General features: G+C 37.7%; 2 protein-coding genes across 2 annotated transcripts in view; one reads left to right on the forward strand and one right to left on the reverse strand.

Annotated features, from left to right (window-relative positions):
* The window catches only part of LOC139728560 (RNA-binding motif, single-stranded-interacting protein 2-like), a 150541-nt gene extending 148530 nt beyond the window's left edge, over positions 1–2011 (forward strand). Inside the window, exon 12 of the mRNA XM_071639497.1 lies at positions 168–2011. The gene's annotated coding sequence lies outside the window, so the exon portion shown is untranslated. The remainder of the gene's footprint in view (positions 1–167) is intronic.
* An 11372-nt stretch (positions 2012–13383) lies between these two features.
* LOC139728546 (coenzyme Q-binding protein COQ10 homolog B, mitochondrial-like) lies at positions 13384–20970 on the reverse strand. Its single transcript, XM_071639482.1, has 5 exons — positions 20778–20970; positions 17853–18030; positions 16502–16694; positions 14559–14660; positions 13384–13899 (listed from the first exon to the last, which is right to left on the reverse strand). Exons 1-5 carry the CDS (start codon positions 20854–20856, stop codon positions 13735–13737), a joined length of 717 nt encoding a protein of 238 aa, XP_071495583.1. The 5' UTR covers positions 20857–20970; the 3' UTR covers positions 13384–13734.
* Between the last annotated feature and the right edge of the window lie 4155 nt (positions 20971–25125).

Here is a 25125-nt window from a genome sequence, read left to right on the forward strand (position 1 = left end):
AAAATGTCAGACCATTAATAGATACCTGCCCTAGAGGGCTAATTGTGGAGTGTGCCATTCATTTGCCTGTGATCTGTGACAGAAGCCTCAAACCCCACATCTTTTCTCCTTCATGATTTAATTTTCTCTTTTTATCTCCTTTTGCTTGCATCTTTCTCTCCCTACAGTGATCTGTGAAAAAATTGTCCTCAAGTGAGAGCTCTCCGTGTTGCTGTTGAACAAGAATACCTCGTAGGAAACGATAGATTCCAGAGGCTTCCCCAGCAGTTTTCTGTCTCCTCAATTCGGACATCTCAAAGAAAAAAAAAAAAAAAAAGAGCACACGTGCGGTTGCTATGGAAACTGCAAGTGATGTACATTTCAGCATTCCACTCAGCTACATAACAGCGGAAGAAACAAAAAATGATCAGAAGAAAAAGGACCCCCACTCCCCAGGATTTTGAATGAGTGCGGTATTTGATAAGCTCCAGTAGATCTCCTATGTCTAGGCCTATCTGATGTACGTACATGAATATTAGACTGATGGTTTTCTTTGTTGTCGCTGTTCCATTCCATGAAGTCATGTTTTCTTGGAACTTGCCTGTCTGTAGAAAATATGAAAGGGGGAAAAACAAGCGAACATTGTGAGTCGATGATATTGACACAAAACAGGCAAAGCTGAGAACAGTAAACTTGAGCTATCTCAACATCATTTCAATGTGGATATTGATATTGAGATAGACATTGTATGTGACAAAATCATGTAAAGTCTTGCAAATGAAAAACAGAGAAGATGAGAAAAAAAAATTAGCCCTTGTAGAAACACTTTCTAAATTTCCTCCCCCACCCCACCCCGTCGTTACATCATCAAGTAGAATAGATAGAGCAGCAGAGCTTAACTAGAATCCTTCGAATCAACATTCAAATGAATTTCAGAGTGTGTGTGTGCGTACAGAATAATCCACCAAGTCCAGTTGAAGATAAGGCCCTGCCATCCCTTCTGTAGAACCGTACGTAGGCCTACATACATACCGACAGACATACATACATACTGCCCTTTTCTGTCATAGAACTTTAGGCTATTTAAGAGACACATGAAATCTGTGAATTCGAAAGTCTGTCTCTACCTTCAGTCTAACGGTAGTTTTTGTCAAGTCGCATCAAAGTCATGTCACTTGTCACTATCAAAGAGCAGTTGGGCATTCCTTGCCAATTGCAAAAATTTGATATCAAAAAGTGAAATGTTATTTAAAGAAATAGAAAGTGAAGGGAGAGATGCTAACAAGAAAAAAAAAATATTGAAAGAAAAATAAGATTCCAAGATATCTTGTTCTTAATGCATATCGATTATTTTTAAGAATTCATGCAAGATGAAGCTTATCTTTGCAAGCAACTGATTTCTGTGGCAAAGTAACAATGTGCAGCTGAGAATCTTCAAATTGGCAAGAATGAAATAGTGGCAGAATGGGCCACGTCTATTGGCTGATTATTCTTGAAACACTGAATACATGAACTTACAACAGACAAATGAACTTTTAATTGAATTTTCCCTGCAGATTCTTCTGTGAATCAACTTTAAATCGTTGATGATGACGAACAACAAATTCAAATTATTGCACGTTGCATTCAACTAGTTTTTATTCCAAGTTTTTATGAGGCAGTATTTAACAATTTTTAATCTTCCTGATGAAATTTTAGTAAGAAAATGCCAGAAAAAAAAAATGAACATTTCGAAGAATGAGAAGTGTACAAAAATTGACAAATAGATATTGGTGACATTTCGTGACATTTTTTCCAGTCAATGTACGATTTCGCTCATGAAAATGAGTGAGTGTGGGCTGTTTTCTTCCATTTCAAAAACTATGAGGAGTCGAGGAGAGTCAATTGGTCACTGTGTTTGGCACAAGGCAAGTGCATAGCTGTTGACTTTAAGGGTTATTTCTCCTTCTGAGGCAATAAGAAACAAAAGAAATATATGACATGTTGTAATTACTGTCAAACTTAGAGAAACAAAAACTTTGTTAGAAAGAGAGAAAAAAAATGCATGAATCATGGTTAGTCATTATGTTTGATTATAATTTTTTCAAAGTTAATTCTGCACACTTGAATTTTCATCAGTAGCTGATGAAAGCCATTTTTGCAAATGAAATTTGCAAGTGACTCTTTTCCTAAACCTATATGGTATGAGCAAAACAGTGCTCTTGTTTGTTTGTTTTTTATTCGAATGACAAGTTTATTTTGCATTGTTTTGAAAATGCACCAAAAGATACCTCTATTTTGTCAGGAGAAGGCGTGTAGTATATTGAAATTTGTTGAGTCTTCAGACGGAGTTTCTAGGACATCGCAAGCTTTCGTTGTGAATTTTTTGAAGCTGCCAATTTTATGTGAATTGTGTAGTGTAAGTAAGTCTCAACACGTAGCTCGAACAGTTGGGTAGATAAAATGAATTTTGTTCTCTAATTGAATGTTTGTACATGTTGAGAGTGCTTCGATGTGGTAGATGTGTTTTTTCTTTTCTTTTCTCCAGTAGACTGAGTAAGATTTTGTCTTGTAAATATTGTAGGAAATGTGTCGAATGTTGATTTCTCTGTTGCTATGAAGATGTTTTGTATGTGCATTTGTGTGATGGGCAAGGAATTCCAAGGTGTGTAGAATTCTAGAGATAAAGAACGAGAAGTTGTTAAATGTGATAAGCTGAAGAAACAGCTGTGGGGGAAAAGAAAGATAGAAAAGTGTATTTCGCCAAGACATTCTGAGGGAAAAGGATTACATTGGGTCAGTCGTTCAGGTGATGATCCAGTAGAAAATTACGAAGATCGAAATGTTCCAGTACCAGTGTCGCTATTGTAAAACGGCTTGGCAACCATGGCTCGTGGAGCATATGCTGATCAACATGTTCTGTGTGCATTGCAGATGTTGGGCGTGTATTGCGAGATACAAATGGGCGACAGTAGCACTGGGAGATGTTTTTTATCATACTGGCTGCATGGCAAATATTGTGAACTTTTTAACAAAGAAAAAGAGGAAGAAGAAGAAAAAGAAGTAGCAATAACATTTTTTTTTTTCGAGCAGGTGATATTGGAGACAACGTTTTGAAGTGAAAAAGGAGAAGTGCTGCAGATTAAAGTGATTGTCAAAAAAGCTCAGGGATATTAGACAGCCGAAGAAAGTGAGAAAGGAAGCCGGAAGTACGGAGAGGTATAGCGTTTTGAAGAAAGACGGGGGGAAAAAAGGGATAAACTATGAAATTGTGTTAACACCAGCCAAGGAAGGTGCAAGAGATGTTGGGTAAGTGATGGTAATAGACAGAGGGATGAACAATGGTCAAGGAAATAAGATAACAACTTACAAACAGGAAGAAAACAAAACAAAACAATGGCGATGACGTGTGGACAGTGTACATTCGTATTCTTGTGAGGGTTTATTTCTGTTTTCTATAGTGTTTGTTGTATTTTTTTTCCCACTGACACCTCGTCCTCTTTTCCTTTCTTTTTTTTTTCTCTTTCTTTTTGGTAATTTATTGATTTTACTGCTATGGAATTGAATACATCTTGCACCAATTTTATTGGTTTCTGGTCGCTGATTTGATTCAGTTTGTCGATGTCGTATGGTGTACTCATGTCTTTTCAAACAGTTTTTCCTTCTTCTGGGTAAGCCAGTTTTCTATGTGCCTTCCAAATAGAGAAAAAAAAAGAGAAAACAACAAATATGGTTATTTATTAAATAGCTTAAAGTTATTAATCTCAAATCGGTATCAGTGTTGTGTCAAGTTTCTAGAATTCGCGTATGACCTATGCAGAAGTGAGTTGTCTTGTATTCGTCAATTTTCATTGCTAAAGCAGCAAAGTCAAGAACATTCGTTATCATGGAAATGCTTGTTTAGACATTTTTTAAAAATGGCATGGACCTTTCACAAATGGTTGAGTGAGCATTAGTGTGCAGTGTATTAAGATCTGTGGAGGCTGACCAGAAATTACTCATTGAAACTCCCCACCCACCTAAATTGTGCAAGACTGTCGATGACTTAGATTTGGACTTACAGTTAATCAGAGCAGATTCAAAGTTTGAAATCTGGAAGCAAAATATTAGTATATATTTTATATATATATATATTTCTGCCATGATACTGATTTTAATCAAGTGGTGCGTGTCCATTCTGTGACATGTAGTAGTATTTTGTGGATTGGGGAATCTCGCACCCTCCTCCCCCCCCCCTTCCCCCATACAAAAATAAGAGGGGGAGAAAAAAAGAAGAGCATTGTGAATCACTGCCGAAATCAACTCTACTTACCAACTGCTGTAGAAAGTACATATCTGTGCGATTATGAGACCGATGTCTTCGCTGTCCCTTCCCATGCAAAGCGGAGAGTGAGAATGTTGCTCTCCACTGTGTTGGGGCGGCAGTCCGTACTTTGCTGGTCTTGTCAACCCGGCCTGCCCCCATTCTCTGCTCCCCTTGACAAAGTCCCCCCGTCTGGAATGTGTCTCACCAAGCATACTGTAAAAGCTGTTTATTTTCTCGAGGTATTAGTTTTTAACAAATTTTAACAGCATGCTAAAACATTGCCACCTGATCTTAATCAGAGTGAATGGACAGGCATTAGTGCTCTTGCAATAGCCTCAGTTGTCAAATTGCGAAAAACGTCTCACGAAAATGTCTGTGTACGAAAATGACGGCTTTTACAGTAACAGATAATGACCGTCTGTGCATGCGATTTCTGTGAAAGGTGTCTATTACTGTTGACATGGATGGTTTCTAGTGATGGGGGGGGGGCCTCCTCCCCCTCTGCTGAACTAGGTTGAGGGACAAAAAAAATGTGTGTGTGTGATCTTTTTTCTTCAGAAAACATTTTGAAGAAGAGCATGAAAAGCAAAGGACTGATTGACTTGTCGACTATCTTGTCGTGTAGGACAGAGTTGTCTTTTTGTAGATAATAGATCTTGAGATGGTATCGATGAGTTTTGTTTTATGTTACGTTATAGTCAAACTACCCACCTACAGATGTCAGGAAATGTGGAGTATTATTAAATTAACGTAGAGTTGGTAAGACGTTTTCATTTTTGATTTGTTCTATTTCTATATATTGCAGTAAGAAGTTTGTTGATGTTGTTGTGTTGATCTTCAATTTTGTTTGTACATTGGGTTGGTGATATATATGATTTTATTTTGACTTTTTTTTTCTTCGTGTCTTCCTTACCGATAATGTGTTTGGGTAGCTGAGCAGAAGAGTGCAGAAGAGCAAGGTTTTTCGTCAATTCCTGTATTCAGTGTTAATTTGTGCTTCTGTTGGGTATTTCTTTGCCTGTGCTCCCATGTTGTGAATGAGACTGAAATGTCACGGGTCTGAACAAGCAGACTATTCTCTTCTTTATGTCTTTGTTTACATTGCTGGGTATGTTCCTCCCTTTTCTGTGTTCTTATTTTCTCTCCCCTTTCTCCCTGTGTACCTGTCCTGTCTGTTTCCAAGTGGCTCAGAAAAACGAGGTGAGCTGAACAAAGTCGCGTGTTACCGATGCGTTGACCGGAAAGCGAAGTGTTACTCAAAAATCTGTGGACCATGCTTGTACATAGGACGGAATGTTTTCCAGAAAATGAAGCAAATGAGGGGGGAAAAAGAAAGAGTATCTTCAAGGATTTTTACCGACAGATGCAGGGTGCAAGTCAGATGATCTGAGATTATGTCTGTCACTTTTGCTATTGATTTCGATGATGTTTGAATTTCTCTGTACAAATGATTTTGGAATGTCCTTCCCCCATCTTTTTTACAAGTCTTTATATCTTGCTTCTAGGAGAGATTTTTAGTCACAAATGTTGATTTGTGTTGTCTTTTTTTTTTGGTTTATTTTTACGAAGAAAGTGTGAGAGGGGACAGGATAAGAGACAAGTGCTGCTGTATATATCTAGCCAAGCGTGAACTTTTTCGTTTTCGTTTTTCATGTAGCTATCTAGAATGAGTTGAATTGTCTTTTCAAGGAATTTCTAAGTTGTTTTTTTTTCCCCTCTCTTTGTGATGAATGAATTATCGTCAGTGCATTGCTATTTTCTATGAACACACACTGATCATGGAGGCGCAATGTGGTGTTAGTGTTGTCCAGGTATGATTGAAGATAGGTAGAGCTAGGTAGAAAGAAAAAACAAAAATGTGAATTTATGAAGCTGTAGCCTGTATCAAAGACTATTGTCATGCCTCGAAGGGGTGTCTGTAAATTTTAAGATTTTCTATGAGTAGTGAATTAGAGGTGTAGGTAGATACTTTGAGATTTTAAAACAAGAATTGTGTGATTTTTACTTCTTCGTTTTTAAGCAACAAAAAAACAAGGTTGATTTAAAGAGATTTCTAAGATTTGCTGGTGATTGATGTGTACAAACTGTAAGAGGGGGAAACAAAACGTGCAAAGGCATGTTCAGGGGACGATGTGATGTGTCGGGATTTGATATGCTGAGAATGTCTTTTTGTACCTTTGCCTGAGGGTAGTAGTTAAGTAGCTGGTAGGAACACCATCTCCGTCAAACAAATGTAAACTTGCGTTCAGTTTCACGCCGTGGAGGAGGAGCAACTCTTCTCGAGTTCTGTTGCGTGACGCCGTCACAGGCGGCTTCACGGCCCAACTTTGTCATAAATCCAAATATTCCATACGAGGAAAAAGAAAAAGAAAAACGATGTGAATATGAGGGGATGTGCAAGTTTGAGATGAGTCTGTCACTTGAGTGCCACACCCAAACATCCTGTACTTACTCCAAAATAGAATTGAGGTGATGATGGATTGAATTTCTGTGGATACTTGCTCTCGAGGTTAGTGAGATAAAGCGTAACAGGAGTAGTGGTGTCCCCCAAGTTTCTGATGATTTGTGCGCTAATCTTAACACTTTTACGACAGCAACAGTGAAAGAAATATTAATATTGTGTACCACTGGCTAGGCATAGTTATTTCGTCAATCCAGACATTAAACACAACCAGAAACAACTCTGTAGACATTTTTAAAGTGTCAAGGAACGAATACCATGTGTGCGAAGAATAATTATGATACAAAAAAAAAGATTAAATTATAGAATTTGTGATAGGTGTGAATGTGTTGTAAAACAAGAACGCAGTTTTTATATCTATATATATATATACGGGTTTTTAAAAGAGCAAATGCTTTGAACTCATGGCTTATGGGATGTAAAGTTCTAAACCTGAGTGAAAAAAATAGTGCTAACTGGTGAAACCGAGTGCTTCTATGCCAACTATGAGTGCAGATACAAGGTGACCCATGCAAAAGCTTGCTGTTACCCACCCCCCAAGTCCTTTTCATGGTGTCAGACGTGTGAGTATCCTGTGTCAATTTGCAGCTAAGAAATGGACTTGTCAAAGGTTCCTCAAAGACTAAAACAAAAAAAACAAAAAAAAAAATATTGAAAGAGTAATAAGACCATAAGTGTAGATTCTAGATCTTATCTTTCTATGGATGGATGAAAAAGCAGTACATTGTTCCGTTGTAGCTCACGTCTTTTTCATTGTTGTTGTTGCAAGTGGCGGTTGATGCGGGGAAAAATGTTATTTTCCTGTTTGCTTTTTCAAGAATTTAAAAATACTTCTGAGAGTTAAGAGTAAGGAAAAAAAAGGAATTAGTAGATATTAACAAGTAAGGAGAGGACTTAGTAAGAAAGGTATGGCCATGGAATTGTGGAGAATTTGTATGCCATGGTCGATACTGGATTAAAAATTTGATCTCTAAGAATGGAAGATGTCGTTTATGGTGATTATTTTCATTCCTTTTGTACTACCAGTCCCTGGGGGTTGCAGATACGTACGTGTGTGTGTGTGTGTGTGTGTGTGTATGTGTGTGTATATATATATATATATATATATATATATATATATATATATATATATATATAATCAAAATACGAAAGTTCTGCGTCGGTGTGTAGTAAATAGATATCAAGTGTAAAAACAGTCTTATAAACGCCGCAGGAGCCAAAAAATTGGACCGACGTTTCGGTCAAAGACCTTTATCAAAGTCTTTGATAAAGGTCTTTGACCTAAACGTCAGTCCAATTTTTTGGCTCCTGCGGTGTTTATAAGACTGTTTTTACACTGATATATATATATATATATATATATATATATATATATATATATATATATATATACACGCACATGCTGTTCTTTCATGTGAAATACACTTATCATCACTGTAAGCCTTTCAGCAAGAGTGCACCAACAATGTTCATTTCCCATTTCAAAAATTGCCAGTTTTCGTAATTTGTTTCTTGCTTTGTATGGCAAAGTTCACATCAGCCAAATCTGGCATTGACTCAAAAAAAAAAAAAAAAAAAAAAAGGTCCATAAACATTATCCTGGTGTATGCAGACAAAACAATAACAAAGAAAGAAAAAGCAATCATTATTACTTTGCAGTTACCACACATAATTTATTTTTTCTCAAATATGTAATAACTAAATAGTTTGATAAATCTCTCTGTGCTCATTTATGTACACAATGCTGACTACGTGAATTAAAATATGCAGGCGGAAACTGACACTTGGCTATAACTGCTCTCAGAAGGGTAGAAAGTAAAGCTAATCCAACAGCAGCATATATGGGTAAAAGCCTTTCATCAGAGACTATTTCAAGTCCTTAAAAAGAAAAACACAACAACAAAATGCTGACCAGTGCTACATGTAAATGCGTAAGTGATTCTCGGCCAGCATAGAGCATGACTTCACATACATGTACCAGATGTAAAAACAATTCATGGTCATCAGTGTCATTCAAAAATTGCCATCATGCTCACTGTTTTACAGAGTTGAATGAATAAAGTAATTTCCCAATACTAGTACCACCCTCCCCAAATAAAAGCCACCCCCCAAAAGTAGAAATATGCATTTTGTGTTTTTGTTTTTTGTTTAAGAAATAATCAGAGGCACAGAATTTCCTCAACTACTTGTACGAGAGTCACACTCTTGAATTTTATATTCACAGCAGTCCCAGATATTCAGTTTGCAGATGGGTTTTAGCAGATGGGTTTTGCAATGATATCTGTAAAACAACACACCACTTGGTCAGTACCATAATACAGCATTAAAATGAGACTGGCAGGGTGGTATAATGGATTTAAACTAGAATTAGGCGAGACAGGAACATCACAAAGTGATGTCTGGAAAAAAGAAAGTGAAAAAAAAAATAGATACAATCATGACGCCTCGTCTGGACAATGTAATTATCCCTCCTACTAAGCATATTTATTTTCACTGCCCAATATGAAAGCGTGGTTTACCACAATTTATGGGGGGGGGGGGGAAGAAAAGCAAGATTGGCAAGATTAAGTGAGCAACCAAAGCCACAATGTACTGTTCATCAGACACATCTGTGTGGGGTGATCAAGGATTACAAATTCAGCATGCAATACTGAAAGAAAACAAGAGAATAATATATCTACTTGACTCTCACTGTCTGGCAGCTGATATGTGTATTGGGTGAGGCATTTCAAGGTCATCTTCCTCAAGGTTATGGAACTTTCTTTTTTTTTTCTTAAATTCCTTTCCAGAGTCCCAAATAAACTTGATGAACATTTTGTAGCAAAGATGCCAATCATACACATTTGTAAATGTCTTCTGGTTCTTGCCTATAAATGCTGCTTGCCATGCTTTTTATCACCTCAAAAGTCTTCTATGCTGCACTTCAGAAAGTAACAGATAATGTTAACGTGAAGACAGATGCTCTACTTTGCCTAGCCAGAAACATTATCAGAAACTTCAAACCATATGTTGCTCACTGAATGGGAAATACAACCCAAACGTAACAAGTACTGGGCAAACACAATACGCAAGGTTCCCCTGTTCATGCGCACCATCAAAACTAATTAACCCAACTTCTGTTGCATTGATACATGTAATGCCATATCATTCCCTTAAATTTCCAACTGACTATGTAAGGCAGATATGAGAACTTGTCCTATACACAGAAATGGCTTCCCACATATCAGTATACACCCCATTCTACCTCCAGTAATGGAAATCTCTTTGTACTGATGGATGATGGCGTGCCTGATATGATCCCTTTCCAAGGAACTGACTATTCAGCACTGAACAAGGGTTTCACGTTGTTGTTTTCACACACTATCCAAACAATGTGGCATGCGTCACAGACTTCCATGCTTGAGCATTGTCACAGGACAAATATCAAACATTGCCAATTCAAATTTTCCATGATTCATAAAAATGCACCACTACATGCTTCACATGTACAGTCATTATGCATTACAGCCAAAGAAATAAAAATGAGCAAAATTAAAATATAGAATAAGAAGACCTCAGGAGTACTGCAGCAGATCATTTACAAAACGGCAAATATTCAACTCATGAATTGCCATTTTTTGTTGGTTGTTTTTTTCTCAATTAATCCACTTATAAAATGCAAACAGGTGTAATTCATACTGATGTGGCACGCTCATTTTCTTTGCCTTTTAATAGCTGTCAAATATTGACAGTAACTGTGAGCTATCAAAGTTCATTCTATGAACTACATAAACACATTTTATATCACTGTATATAATAATAAAGAGAAAGCTTCAATGCATACATCTAAGATATTCAATCCTATTGCTACAGATAATCATTGATCAAAAGACAGACTGACAAATATCTTTCAATTGCCTGCAGCAGCTACAACAATGAACACTCAACCTCGCCCGAGCCAATAATGTGGCTAAGTTCAAGAAAAATGCCATCCCAGATGGACACAAACGTTTGTAATTTCTATTGTGTAAGTCAAAATAGTTTCTGCAGTCTCTTTGGAGTTGACTTAGGCAAGGTTGACTGTATTTGAAGAGTGAAATATACTCTCTTACACATTTTTTTCTTCCCTGATATGAGTTCTGCAGAACTAGACTATGACACACAAAAAGGTAACTCAAACCAACTACAATTGTATGCAATGACTTCCCAAGGTCCATGGATTCAGGATACTTGTAAATGGCGAACGTTATCACGGAGAAATTAACTTGTGATGTGACCTACAGTGTAGCATGTTGTCAAATCCCGGGCACTGTCCAGTAAAATACACTTCGCCCCCACTTTCACAACAGGTGTGATATCACGGCTACCTAAGCCTGAGTCAATTATTTTGTGCATAAGTTGGTCCTGTCACACAGAAATGTTGGTTAACTGCTCAAGCAGGGCTCTTAAGTCTGTAATGAGATACACTGTACATAATGGAAATTACAATGTATGGGGCAAACAATTCTATCTAATATTTGATATTTTGGTGATTAATTATGTCATTTACAGATTGGATTTCAATGCATTATCAAATTCAGAAACGAATCTCATTATTTCAGGGCAGGCATCTAGTAAAGGTACAGTAAATATGATGCACATAAATACAAATGTTGTTGACAAACTTCTGAAGGAAGTGGCATTAGTAGCCCTGGCGTGACATTCAATCCTCTCCCTTTACAGAGAGAGATCGGACATAAAGTGACCATGCTCCAATAGCCTCTACCCTCATCTCAAAAGCCTCCCAGATCAGATTTCAAGAGCAATAAGAGGGACATACCCTCAACACTCCGGACAAACTACGGGCAGACAAGAGACCCCTGCCAAACAGCGACAAATGTTTTATGCCAGGGCACGGAGGAGACAACATGACGAGAGTGTTTCTTCTCAAATTTCACGACGATGCCCTCTGAAAAGGCTCACATTTCTGGTCTGTACATGGTACATTTCTTTCTCTCCCCCTTCTCTTTTTTTTTTCTCTTTCAAAAGTATCTCTGGTTTTATGGGTCTTTTTTTTTTTCCATAAGGACTAGTATTCTCTGGAGGAAACTTTTTGTCTGAATGGAATATCTAAACATTATACATGTATATTAAACCTTCCTCATTGCTGTAGAAGGAAAACATGGGTTCTCTGAATTTCCTAGCTTTTCTTACAATCCTTGATGCAATATTCAGGTATAAAGTCATACCAGAAATCAATCAATTCTCCTTCAGCATTCAATTGTGTGATGATGCAGACTTTGCTCCGTAACAAGCTCACTTACGCAACAGAGCTGTTTTAATGAGATTCAGATAACTTGTGTTCGCCGATAGCCGCTGCAGTGTCCAATAAATAAGAACTGTTATCCACCATACAGAAATACCAGTAATTAACTTGAGCGTAAAATGATAGCTACACATATGAAATTATGTTATTAAGCATCCTTGGTGCTTTTTGTTTTGTGGCACGACAGTTATTTAAGAAATATTTGATGTACACAAAATTAACTTCAGCTGTGCAGACGGTAAATATTGTGTAGGAAAATATCTTTTACAAAGACTGGGATCCAAATTTCTTTTCCTAGATATACCATATAGATGATACGAGCATAACCACATTTGCAGATGGCACTCGGCAGAAGAATACCTTTTTGAATTGCAAATCAAACATGTTGGCATTAAATGGCTGAACATTTTTGCCACAGAAAATCTCCTTTTAGCTTAAATATCATCACTGAGCACTCTCTTAACCCAAGACTTCCTTTGAGAAACCTGCATTACAAGTTTGAAAAGTCTCTACTTCAATATGATAGTCATAAGAAAAAAAAAAGACAAAAACCGAGCTTGCTCAAGTGGACCTCGCATAAATCAAATACTCGCCAAAGTCAAAGGTCTTTTACAGCCCTCTTCTCTTTATATTCTATTGAGTTTTATCCCTCATAAGTCAAATTTTCTCATTAAAATCAAAGCTATTTCTTCAGTCCAAATAGATTCAACTTAGGTGAGGTTGACTGTAGGTAAGTAAAGTCCCATCTCTTGTTTACACAAACAGAAAAGAAAATAGAATAACATGGCCAGCGCCAAAGTCCTATATGAAGGCAATTTTAAGATCAATACCTAGTGTAGTTGCCCTTTTATTCTTTTGTTTTAAAAAGATAATAATTCATGGCTGCTTGAATGAAATCAGAATTGTTCCGACGACAAACAAACAGAGACTGATTGTTTTAAAATATGTAGATACTTGTTCGCTTTACAGCGAGTTAACAAGCCATTGCACCTGCCTGCAACATAGTCTATGCATTTATAGTGTTTAGAATTCAGTTTATGTTTGGCAACTGCGCGAGCTTTCTGGTCCTGAGCAAAACTACTGTTACAAAGACATGCATAGAATTTGAATATGACAGTTAACCAGTCTATTCAACATGAATTCCTGTGTCGTTTCATGGCCAAATCATTCCCGAGACCTCAGACATCTTCACAAGGAGGGATCTGACTGTTACACAATTTTCATTTCTTTCAAGGTTTCTGCGTCAATGACTACACCAAAGCAGTTCTCTTATCCTTGAACTTCTCTTTCTTTTTATTAACATTGTTGCCTTGAGTTTCGTACAAATGACACCACTGCAACATAATTTGAAACCACTGTCTCTTCAATGGGACATAAACACCTACATTTACTCAGAACCTTTTACAAAGGTAAAACGAAATGTACACCTTGCTTCTTCTGGTACAGAGCACATAATTACAACACAAAGAATGGTCACAGAAGGCAAATTCTGCCAGGCAAAACCCACAGTCAGCGAGTTAAACATGGAAGAAGACATGTTTGCAAGTCAAGAATTTGAGATATCCAAATAATGGACAACTTGAGGGGAAAGGAAAATATAGCTTACAGCGAGACTGTAGAAGATCATATCCGACTCAGATCTGCCGACTGTGACCACTCCATGACCAGTTAATACTATATAAACATCACAATGAAACACAACGACTAGACAGGGATGAGCAGTCATCAAGAGGAGGTGGTGTGGAGCATGGCTGACCGCGATATCCTCGCCTGAGGTCCGTAGAGTTTCTCGGCACGCTGCTCGAACGCCTTCACCATCTTCTTCACGACTTCATCGAAGAAGATGTGTGAGAGATGTGAGTGCAGCATAGATCGAAATTCAAATGATACCTGTACGTCAAAATGACAACACATATGAAACTATGAGAAGGCAAAAGAGCTCACGTCATTTAAAACAACTGGGAGACAAGGAACAACATGAACATATCCTTCAAAGCATCAATTGTGGAAAGTGCTGTCAAAACTAGATCCTTACAAAATCATTTATCCTTAGTTTCAAAGCTTCAAGTCACAGCTATTTTGTATTTAAGTGAGATGACAGAATCAAACTTTTTAACCCGTTGAGGACAGGCTGATTTTGCTACAACACACATTTCCCACAGACACTTGCCCAAGTACTCTGTATACTCGGGAATTGTCCTCAATGGGTTAAAGTCATTCTGGTATGCAAAAGAGCTATGACTAGCATGACACTACAAACATGACAAAGAAATGCTCAAATAGGCATGACGTTACAGGATCAAACACAATAGAAACATATAATCATCAGTTATCCTCACATAAAGTTTAAACGCACCCTACCCATACTATAAAAAGGAAGAATTGACTTTTTCATCAACTCAAAATGAATGAACTAGTACCAAAGCAAAGGAGATGATTTGTTCTTTTGTTCTAAGATGAGCAGGTCAAGCAGAGATGAAAACATCGCACTTTGCTAGAGACACTTTATAGATCTAAAGTGCTTCTGGAATAATTGGGAGGGTACTTACAGAAAAGTCCACTGTGCAGGTATCTGGCTTGCCCTTCAGTCCTGGACCAAACCTCCAGGAAGTGACGAGGTGGTTGAACAACCGTCCATCGGTGCACACCGCCTGTTTGATTGGAAAAGCAGACAAGACACGTATGGTACCTACTGACCTTTTGGGAAACAGCATCACAATATCAGAATGAGGGGGCTCTTCCATTCGCATGTTTTCATAGTAGACTTCTATATGATGATACCATTTTAACCAATTGCCCGTGATCCACGTTCTGTAGCATGTCCAATAACAGAATATGCATCTTCAGAGGATTTTATGTTCATATTGAATCCCTCCTATATATCAGGGACAAATGACATTACCAAAGGGGAAAAAAAAGATTGCTCGTCTGGGGGTAAAAGCACAACGTTATGACACTCTCTGTGAAGGATTTCAGTTCAGTGCTTGTGCTAGTATTAGTGCTATCTCCCAAACAAATGCATTTATATTGAGCTCCAACACCAACAGTCAGTTTAATGCCAGTGGTACTGATCACAATCATCAATCCCAACACCTAGTGTTATCTTCACACCACACCATGAAGTACACGGGACCAAGGTGGAACTGCACAAGGAAAAGTGATGCCTCTTGGTCCTAGTCAAATAATAAAAGTGGTAGTAATGACTTATTAAAATGTCACATATATTCATCCCTTTTCTAGAACACGACCACCTTAATTTCGTTCCCAGGTTCAGATTTATGTTGTCAATCTAGAGCGTTCATGAACGTTCCGCAAGCAACCACTGCATGAGCATAGAATATGGACATACAGCATGCATCTGTTATTGACATGACTAATGTGAACGTAGCCTTGTGCATAGCAACACTAACACCAACACTCAACTTGAAATGACAAATATGATAATCCATAGGGGCTTGTGTTAGCTGATGGGGAAAAGGCACATAAATCGCTAACACAAACGGTAGAGCTCAGTACAGCAGATGACATTCAACACCAGGCTCAATATCAACTACCAGAAATATGTCATAATTTTAGGTCAACCTCCAAACACCGACGATTAAAGTTTGGTTTTATCACCACTGCTAGTACTGAGATTGCACTAATACTAGCACAAGCACTGAACTTGAAATCACCCAGTGTAAAACGAGAATTGATATTGGCCGAAAATAATCTGCTGTCCAACTGATATCATGGTCAAATTGAAGGGGGAATTTACCAAATGGTAATGAAAGAGCTGGGCAAGATACTATGGGAAGTGCTAAGATACAAAGAGAGCAAACAAATTCATACAGGTTTTGTCTTAATCTATTCAAAAAAGCAAGAAATGAGAGTAAATTCAGCCCCCACAATTAAAGAAAAAAAATTACAGCTCAAACTAGCTACTCTAAGTTATTACAAAAGTCTTAGAAAAGAATGTTTTCTGACAAAAAGTGTTTATGCAAGGAATTCTGTACAACAGCACATTCTAGAGGGGCTTTTCATGCACATAGTATACAGGAGAATTTCCACAAAATTGATCACACAACTCCATCTTGAGAGTCTCAAATACAATGATGCAAAAGTAAGTTACTGCTGCAAACTGTATTTCAAGGAAGAATTTTCCTGGTATCGCATCGCAATTTGCTATGCATCTTCACACCATTGCTACATAAGCAAACTTTTGTGCAACAGTTTTTTCCATAGAAGTGTACAGGACATGGCCGGCAGAACCGGGGGAGCTGAGGACCTTTTTTTATTCATTTATTTTTTGCTTGTTAGCTCATCAAAGCTGGAAGTGCCCCCCCCCCCCCCACACCCCCACTTTTGAAAACGCTCCGCCGGCCCTGCAGGATACCATATGAAATGTTGCTAATCAGCTGAAATTGCTAATCAAATTTGAGTTGGAAAATTATTCTCTGTATTTGATGCCAAAGACTCAAAACATTATACAGCCTTTCCACAAAGCTCTTACCTTGACCATGTGAGGCTTGGCCACCGTCACTGTTGACATGTATCTCTCCAGCAGGGGATGAAAGCCAATCTCTAGCTGTGCCTTGAAATGGCCTGGCTTTCGGGCAATGATTGTCGACTTGTTGCACCACGGGACAAACTCCTTATAGTCTTCTACATTGGCCACTACTTCATACATGTCTGCCATGGAGTATCTGAATGGAGAGGGCAGGAAAAAATAAGACAAAACAAATATGATTACACAAAATCCACAGATTAAATTGCGATCACACTCTGGCTTCAAGTCGGAAATAACACATGTGTTTGTACATCAGAGATTGTATTTCACGCAAATATAATGGTAGACGTTTCATCAAACTCAATACACAATGTGATCAGGCCATGGAATGAATTACAGACATCCAGAACATGGTGTGTGATTACCTTTCAAAGAGTTCTAAGCTGCCCAGCATTTTACATCATACACAGGTCTCTGTATAAAAACATTTCACACATCCTTGTAAGGTATACAGGCTTCATATACATCAGTTATCCCAACTGCATGGCATGTTTTTTTACCAGATTTGTAAAGAATGAAATATCTCTTCTTTATGGTGTTGGCTGTGATGGAAATCATGGAAATCTGTATATTCAGGCTTCACTGCTGCAATCTCTCAGAAATGCCCTTGAACCTACATTGTATGTATGCCAGTAAGTGAAATCTGTGTATGATCTATAGACAATACATACAGAATTAAGTGGCCGAGTCAAGATCAAAATTGTGATGAGAATAAGCACAAATTCAACATCAAATGCACTTTCCATGCAACTGAAGTGATGTGTCTTTTGTTATAGCTTGGGTTAAAACCAAATGCACCCATAAAAACTCCGGCCAAGTGAGATTGTTTAGAACCAGGTACCATGGCAATGAATGGCTATGACAGCACACTTTGGTATGATGACAACACAACAACACAGTGCGTATAGTGCATGATCTTCAAGCATGAAGCTGCACTTAACGGACGAAGAAAAAGAAGACGCACATGTAGACAAGAACAATACTGTAGCGCCAAGGACTATAGCCAGAACTTTAGGCATAAGTACAAATGTAGAGTAGACAGTCATACTGAGTCAACATTCTCTGACCATGTGGATCACTAGCCCAGGGGCTAGTTTGCATCATCGTAAACTAAACCCCTGAGCTAGTTTGTATCACTCTTACTAGTTCCTGGGACTAGTGAACCAGATCACAAATACAACCTGGACACTCATACATGTATATACATTGTATATATAATATATATATTTTTTTTTTCTTTTTCTTTTTCTTTTTTTTTTGGGGGGGGGGGGAGGGGCCAGTGATCTTGACTCACCCTATAATCTTCCTCTCTGAGTACTCCTTCCTCTTGCCAAAGTTCAGGGGAGACTGTATGGAGATAAACGTTCTTGCTGGCACGAGGTAGGAAGGCATGCGCGAGTCTCTACATGACGATGGTTGTAGGTTGGCTAGTCGTGAGCTCAAGACACAGGAGCAGCATATATGCCTGGGTGGATGAGTGACATGAAATGAGAGAGAAATAAAGAGGGATAGAAAATAAGAATTACTTAGAAAAAATCGACCATAACAAAATCTCAGCTGCACATTTCTTGAATTCTATTGCATTACCATAACATGATTTACATTGCAACAATGGTTTTACATTGTACTTTAAATTGCAATTATGGTAGTTTCACTATGTATTGTTAAATTGTGAGTGTCTTTTTTTTTTTTCAAAACTTGAATTCAAACACAAACTGGCTAAATATCTTGTTTTTGGCAACAGAATGCAAGAGATCATCTAAGTAGTTCTGTATATTACCTGTAGATACTGGACATCTTCAAAACTGGAAGTGGAATGAAATACATGTATAACTTATCAATCTTTATGAAAATATTGACATCATAGAAGCAAACTAAAGGCCAAGTATATTGCACATCACAATACATGTACATGTTTGTGTCCAAAACACAGATATTGTTAGTGTCAGTATGAACACAGTTCTAGTTTTTCTACTGCAGGGCCTGTTGCATGAAGAGATCTAACAATCTAACAATCATACATTTTGTACAGTCTGTAAGTCTGAATATAAAAAGATCCAAGAATTGTGGAAAGGGAGACGAAAAAAATAAAAAAATAAAGGGGGATTCTTTTTTCTTTTTACTCCTTTTATTTCAGCAAAAAATAAAGGGGGTTGTACGTGTCCGGTGCACCCCCCTGGATCCGCCACTGCTACAGAGCTCTGCAAATCTGGCAGCTACAGTGTATATGTACACGTACATGTAGAGTAGTCACTACCATATTGTCTGGACTTCTACAGTATCACTGACAACACTTGACAAGATATGTGTACGGACTGATCTTTTTAATTTCAGTCTGGTGTGATGCTGTGTACATCACATGTGCCATACATTTTGATACATTGTACACTTGTCATGATTTGGGTAAACTTAGCCCATCCAGATGCTGTGCTTTGCACAGCATTTTTGTACAGTGACAGGGCTGTGTACAACTGTACATACATTGTAGTAATAGGGTAAACTCATCTTAGCAGGTAAACTCGGCCACTAGCGCACTCATTACAAGTGGCCGAGTTAACCAAATAGGCCAAGTTTACCCAATACTACCGGGGTATGTGGGTGTCTAGGGTAGGGTGAGGCCCTGCGAGAGACTGGGGACTGAGTGAAAGTGGTGACGGCAATCTGAGAGATCGCTTTAAACCATTGTAGTATCTACGTCTTCTAATGGTCTTTGATTATAGGTTAAAAATATATCGTGAAAAATTACCCTTCTCATTCACTTCGCACAGTTGCGTGTCACACCACCTCCATTCACTTTACATGCACGTGCATGCGCACACTGAATAAGTGCAGTACACTGTAGTTTTTCACGATAAATTTAATGCCTAATAATAAATACAAGAGAAACTTGCATGTAAACTTTATTAGATAATCACCCCAACAAGCTAAATCTATTCACGGCATACTTGTGAAATAGGCCCCACTATACTGCATGTCCGTACTAAATACTGCACAACCCTACGTCCCTAACAACCCTATTTAATACCCTAACCTAACCTTACTTGGTAACGCACAGGTGCACGCGCACTGCGGTGGGGCCGATTTTGCCACCCTAATTGTTCACAGTAGCGGTATGAGTAGATATTCAAGATAGACTACTCTATTATAGTGAGGTGCCCGCAGCTCGTCAGGGGCTTGAATACCGTCACCCCGCTTAAAATTGTATTATAAGCGCACTAAACAAAAATTTATCCCGGGACTGTGTTCAGTAAGCTTGAAACTTAGCAGGGCTACCACAACCAAGCAAATTGTGTTGAAAACCGAACAGTTTTTCGCGAAAATCTGAAATTTTAATAGGAATACGTGTTGTAAGTATCATCACTGTCACCCGCACGCATCTGTAACGTGTATATGCCTATGGCCTATATGGGAGCATCACGGTCGCCCGCGCACGTCTTTTATGTGCTAAGTCTATGGGAGCGTGGCGACGAGTTGCGGCCATGCGGGCCCCTTCTTCCTTAGTGCACAACTATTCCGCATCGTTTGCGCTTGACGATGATAGCTGCAAATTTTCGATATCGATCAGTAAACTTGTGATTCCATTGGAATTTTCAGTATTTTACCTGTAGGACCTATGTGAGTTGGATTTCAATGAATTTCTGTGGCGAAATGTGATTCAAATATGCACAAACATCTAGATCTAACGTTAGGCTCTATGACGAGGTGGTTTTACTACTTTACTAACGTTAGTAGGCCCTAGGCCTATTAGTAATCCAGGTCCAATGACAATGGGAGAAGGTGCAAGGTCTGTCTTCCACCTCCTCCCCGATGACACCACCACGCACTTGTTTACACAGGGTAGGCTGCATTTACCATTGTCAGAACGATTCTAGTGTAGTACATATTGTAACTGTTAGTAGGCCTATGCCCAATTTGTCATTGTCAAAAACGTCATGACATCATGATCGTCGAGTCGCCGACTCATTTTATAACGTACAATTGTACATCATCACTGTCGTAGCTCGTAGATCCTATATTTTCCTACTTCGGCCCTAACCCCCAATTTGTGTAACTGTTGTTAGGTGGGCAATTGCCGTTTAGGCGTCTGTCAACGCCAATGTCACCAGTTCAGATGGGTTACAGTAAATCTACGCTACGTATACTCTCTTGTTAGCTGTTTGGGTTGAGAGAGAAAGAAACCCACTCACTCACCTCAAGTTGGCAGCGGATCTACAGGCAAAGATGTTTCTAGTTTCAGCGATCCATATTCTGAGAGACTGCTGTGACAGTCGCGACAAAGTCCTCGTCGTTAGCGCCATTTCCTACAGCTTTGCCGCCTTGTCGAACTTTTGATGTACCAAATCCACAATTTGACAATACGTTCATGAGCTTTTCAGTGGCTATAGCATGATAAGTAGGTCAAAGCACCGGCGTTTTATTAGTCATACTACATGTACGTCAATTCTACCGCTCTTGTCCCATTCGCCGGTACTGTATTGTACAGTTTGGGAACACAGCAGTTACGTTATCGCAATACACTCACACTTACGCGTTACTGAAGAAACGTAGTACATATTTTAAATAGTTAGTCTTTCTAGAAAACCCAAGAGTCACAACCCCGTGTATTGTACTTCAGTACAACTTCAGTCGGGTACACGGATGAATATCAATTGAGAGGAATCTTATTAGAATATCAGAAATTTTTCTATCCAGCAGAAATTACAAAGGTATATCTTATGAAATCAAGAAATGTAATGCTACGGAGCGCCACGAGGGAGGTTAAGGGTCTGGAAAATAACGTCTATCTCAGTACGCATAGTGAGGGACCTAGCTCATATGTATACTATGAATAAAAGTTACCTTACCTTGCACAGCCACCGATTTGGTGACGCAATGTTGTACAAATAGTGTTTTAATCTACAATATTTTGATCTTTCCCAGATACTTACAAACTTAAAAAATATAAATATTTGCTAACTTTCTTTGGTATTCATATTTTATTACAGTTTAACAATACAATTTATTAATTATAAAGTGTGGAATAATTATATACTTTAGCCATTCATCTCTAATTCAGCAAATTGGTAGTGACGTAAGGGTCAGCATGTAACTGGGTCACGTAAAAGTTTGCCCTCTCCAGAATTTCGACCTTCGTTCGCCACTGACAGACCTTCCATCATGCTTCGACGACCACTTCGAAGGACAAGTTTGTCACTTTCACTGATGCCAGAGCGAGTGACGATGCGTATTATGACATCGCGAAGAGAAAAAAACAATGAAATTATTCCATGTTCGCGTCCTGTGATCAGGAAATATTGAGCTTGACAAATGCAAATAAGATTTAATGGGGTACATGTATTATCAAGCAATATCATGAATTTGTGATTCCGTGAAATAAAGGTACAGTGCACTCCTGTTTATAAAGGAACGAAGTCCTAGGGGACCTTCGGTTTTCTTTTGTTATACGGAAATGTTTTATTTATTCATTTATTTATTTATTTATTTATTTATTTATTTATTTATTTATTTATTTATTTATTTATTTATTTATTTATTTATTTATTTATTTATTTATTTATTTATTTATTTATTTATTTATTTATTTATTTATTCATTTATTTATTTATTCATTTATTTATTTCCGTTTTATTTCAACAGGGTAGCCCTTTCAGTTAAAAAACTGCTCTACCAAGGGGCCCTGCACTGTAAAAAGATACAAAGACATATATTCAAATGCACAACGTTACAATCAAAACAATTATGGTAAACGTAAACATATCAACCAGATAGCCAAAAAAAAAAAAGGATGTGTATCAAAGTTATACTATGATAAAAATACAGCATGAATATTTATTTATTTATTTATTCATTCAGTTTTCTTTACCCAGGGTAGCCCCATCAGTGGTTTACACACTGTTATCCTAGGGGGCCCTGCAACAGAATGACAAAATATAACAGTTCAACAAACACAAAATAACAAATCAAGGACATTCCTTTTTACATCATAATATCAGCAGAATATCAATATTCTATATAAATGAAAAAATGCAAAGTTAATACACAAACTCATATCATTTGAAAAAAAAATACCTTAACATTAAACAGGAATATCAAAAATACCCGAATTCTACCCCAAGAGAGATATGTATGCTCTTACGAACGCTTGAAGAGAGGTGGCGTTTCGGACTTCAGCGGGGAGCTGATTCCAAATACATGATGCATAGTGTGAAAACGATTTTTTTCCGGCTTGAGTTTTAACTTGTGGAATTATGAGACCATTATAACTTGTGTTTCGCGTACGATATGAATGTATGCTACCAAGAGGCGTGATGAGTTCTTGCACATATTCGGGCATGTTGCCATGAAGTGTCTTATAGCCATATAAAGAAAGAAACCGAGAGAATATAAAAAGCGAATTAAAACAACAACAACAACAACAACAAAACAAATGATATGTCAGTTTCCGGTGTCCCAGAAGTAAACATAAATATATTGCACTCTGTTTATCCTAATAAAAAATCACAATCGGGTTAAAACTTGAAAGATAAAATTCTACTCTGCTTTTTAGATATAGGAAAAGATGACAACTTGACTTGCATACTGCGAGGTAAAGCGTTCCAAAGGTTTGACCCTTGATAATGCAGAGATCTCTTATAATATTCCGTATGACGGGGTGTATTGATCTTTAGTGGGCAAGAGAGTGCATATCGAGTTCGCAAATTAACATTACGACAAACAACTATTTCTTTTAAATACACTGGCACCATGATATATCATTGATCAATTTATACATAATAAGATACGTTTGTTATTGCCTCCTTTGTATACATGTAATCGTTTGCCAGTTTAACTGTCTTAAAAGAGTATAATGGATATTGAAAAATCAGCATTTAAAACCAAACGAGCATATCTGTTTTGCAATTTTTGTAATTTCTTAATATTGCACTTTGTACTTCTGCCCTAGAAGTATTTGTTGTAACCAAATAGGTAAGATGTGTGTAAGATATGATACTATGATTATATATTATGATCATTTTGGGATCTAGGCCTACATTTTCCTTCGTTGTAACGACAATGTCTTTAGCTGTGTTCGTTATAAATAATGGGAGTACACTGTATTGGTCACACTCACTCGTGCAAATTAGACGTATCTAGATCCCCATGCACCTTACAACTCCCCATTCCCATTAAAAACAAAACCTTTAAAAACAAAACAAAAACAAAAGCAAATTATGCAAATTACAAATCAGGTTAGCTACTGATACCCATCTCAAGCAGATCGATACCGTAGATGAATTTTGAGTCTGCTGATAACGTTTTTTTTTTATTATTACATGCCAATGGATTTAAATAGGCTCTGCTCTGAAGGAACTACATTATTTTTATAGTATGTCAAAGTTTTGACACTTAACAATATGTCTTGTTTCCTCTTCTCCATTCCCCTCCCCCCCCCTCTCATCTATATATATATATATATATATATATATATATATATATATATATATATATATAATATTGAGTAGGTTGTCCACGTGTTGGCAAGATAACAAGATAAGAAAACTGAACAAACGGTTTATTTCTGCACACAAATTTTCGAGCGTCTCGCTCTTTCTTAAGTGTTATGCATAATGGATACTGTATATCTGTTACTGCTATGTGCATATGGAGATATTAATCTATTTTTGTGGTGTGGCTATATAGATTTGTGCATGATTTGTAGTTATTGTTGGTGTGCACGTTCAAACAACAACACCACTCCATTTTCTATGTATTCCACGGTGTTAATGGAATCTGAAAGGAGATGCGTTGCAAAGCAAATTACCACTGTAGAGAGTATACTAGTACTCACCACCACATACTAGTACACAAATCTTAAATTATTCATTGACTCAGTGCCAACTAAAGAAAGGAATTCTAATGATATGAACGTGTATGATATTTAAAGTGAATAAAATAATTTCGATCCTGTTCAGTGTGTTTGTGTATACTGTTATTCATCTGATTTCAATATGCATGCACACTGTAGGAAAATAAACTGTAAGGCTGCGTTCACATAGAAGTATACTATTCGGGTATTCGGGCTCGTTTTTCGAGGGCACGCGAATAACTTGAATCGAACGATAGGATTTCCACACACCGGTTCACATAAGAGGGCACTATTCGAAAGTACCGAATAGCTGCGAAAAGTGTAGCAAAGTGGGAATCGAGCTTGTTCGATTTTCTTGCAGCGTATACCGTCTCTCGTTTATGAAATAATGACAATTTTGGTCTGGATTTGCCCTTTAGCAAAAATAAGCATGTAGACTGACATTCTGATGCAGTTTAGAAATTGTTAATAAGATTTGCTGCGATGTAGGAGGAAGAAATCACTACATGGGATGGTGAGTTGACGGTGCGAGTGATGGTGTATTCGGTGCTCGAATACCGAATACCGAATACTTCTATGTGAACGCAGCCTAAGAAATACGTGACGTCTGGGCAGCCAGAGTTTGAGTAAAGATGACCTCAATGAAATGAGTGACTATCAGTAACTTTGACTATTTATACGGAAAAGAATCGTAACGCCAAAGATGACGAGTATCTCAGGA

The sequence above is a fragment of the Diadema antillarum genome, unplaced genomic scaffold (genome assembly GCF_040938485.1).
Source record: "Diadema antillarum isolate AM-2024a unplaced genomic scaffold, OU_Dant_1.0 seq00000183_RagTag, whole genome shotgun sequence".
NCBI classification, from domain to species: domain Eukaryota; kingdom Metazoa; phylum Echinodermata; class Echinoidea; order Diadematoida; family Diadematidae; genus Diadema; species Diadema antillarum.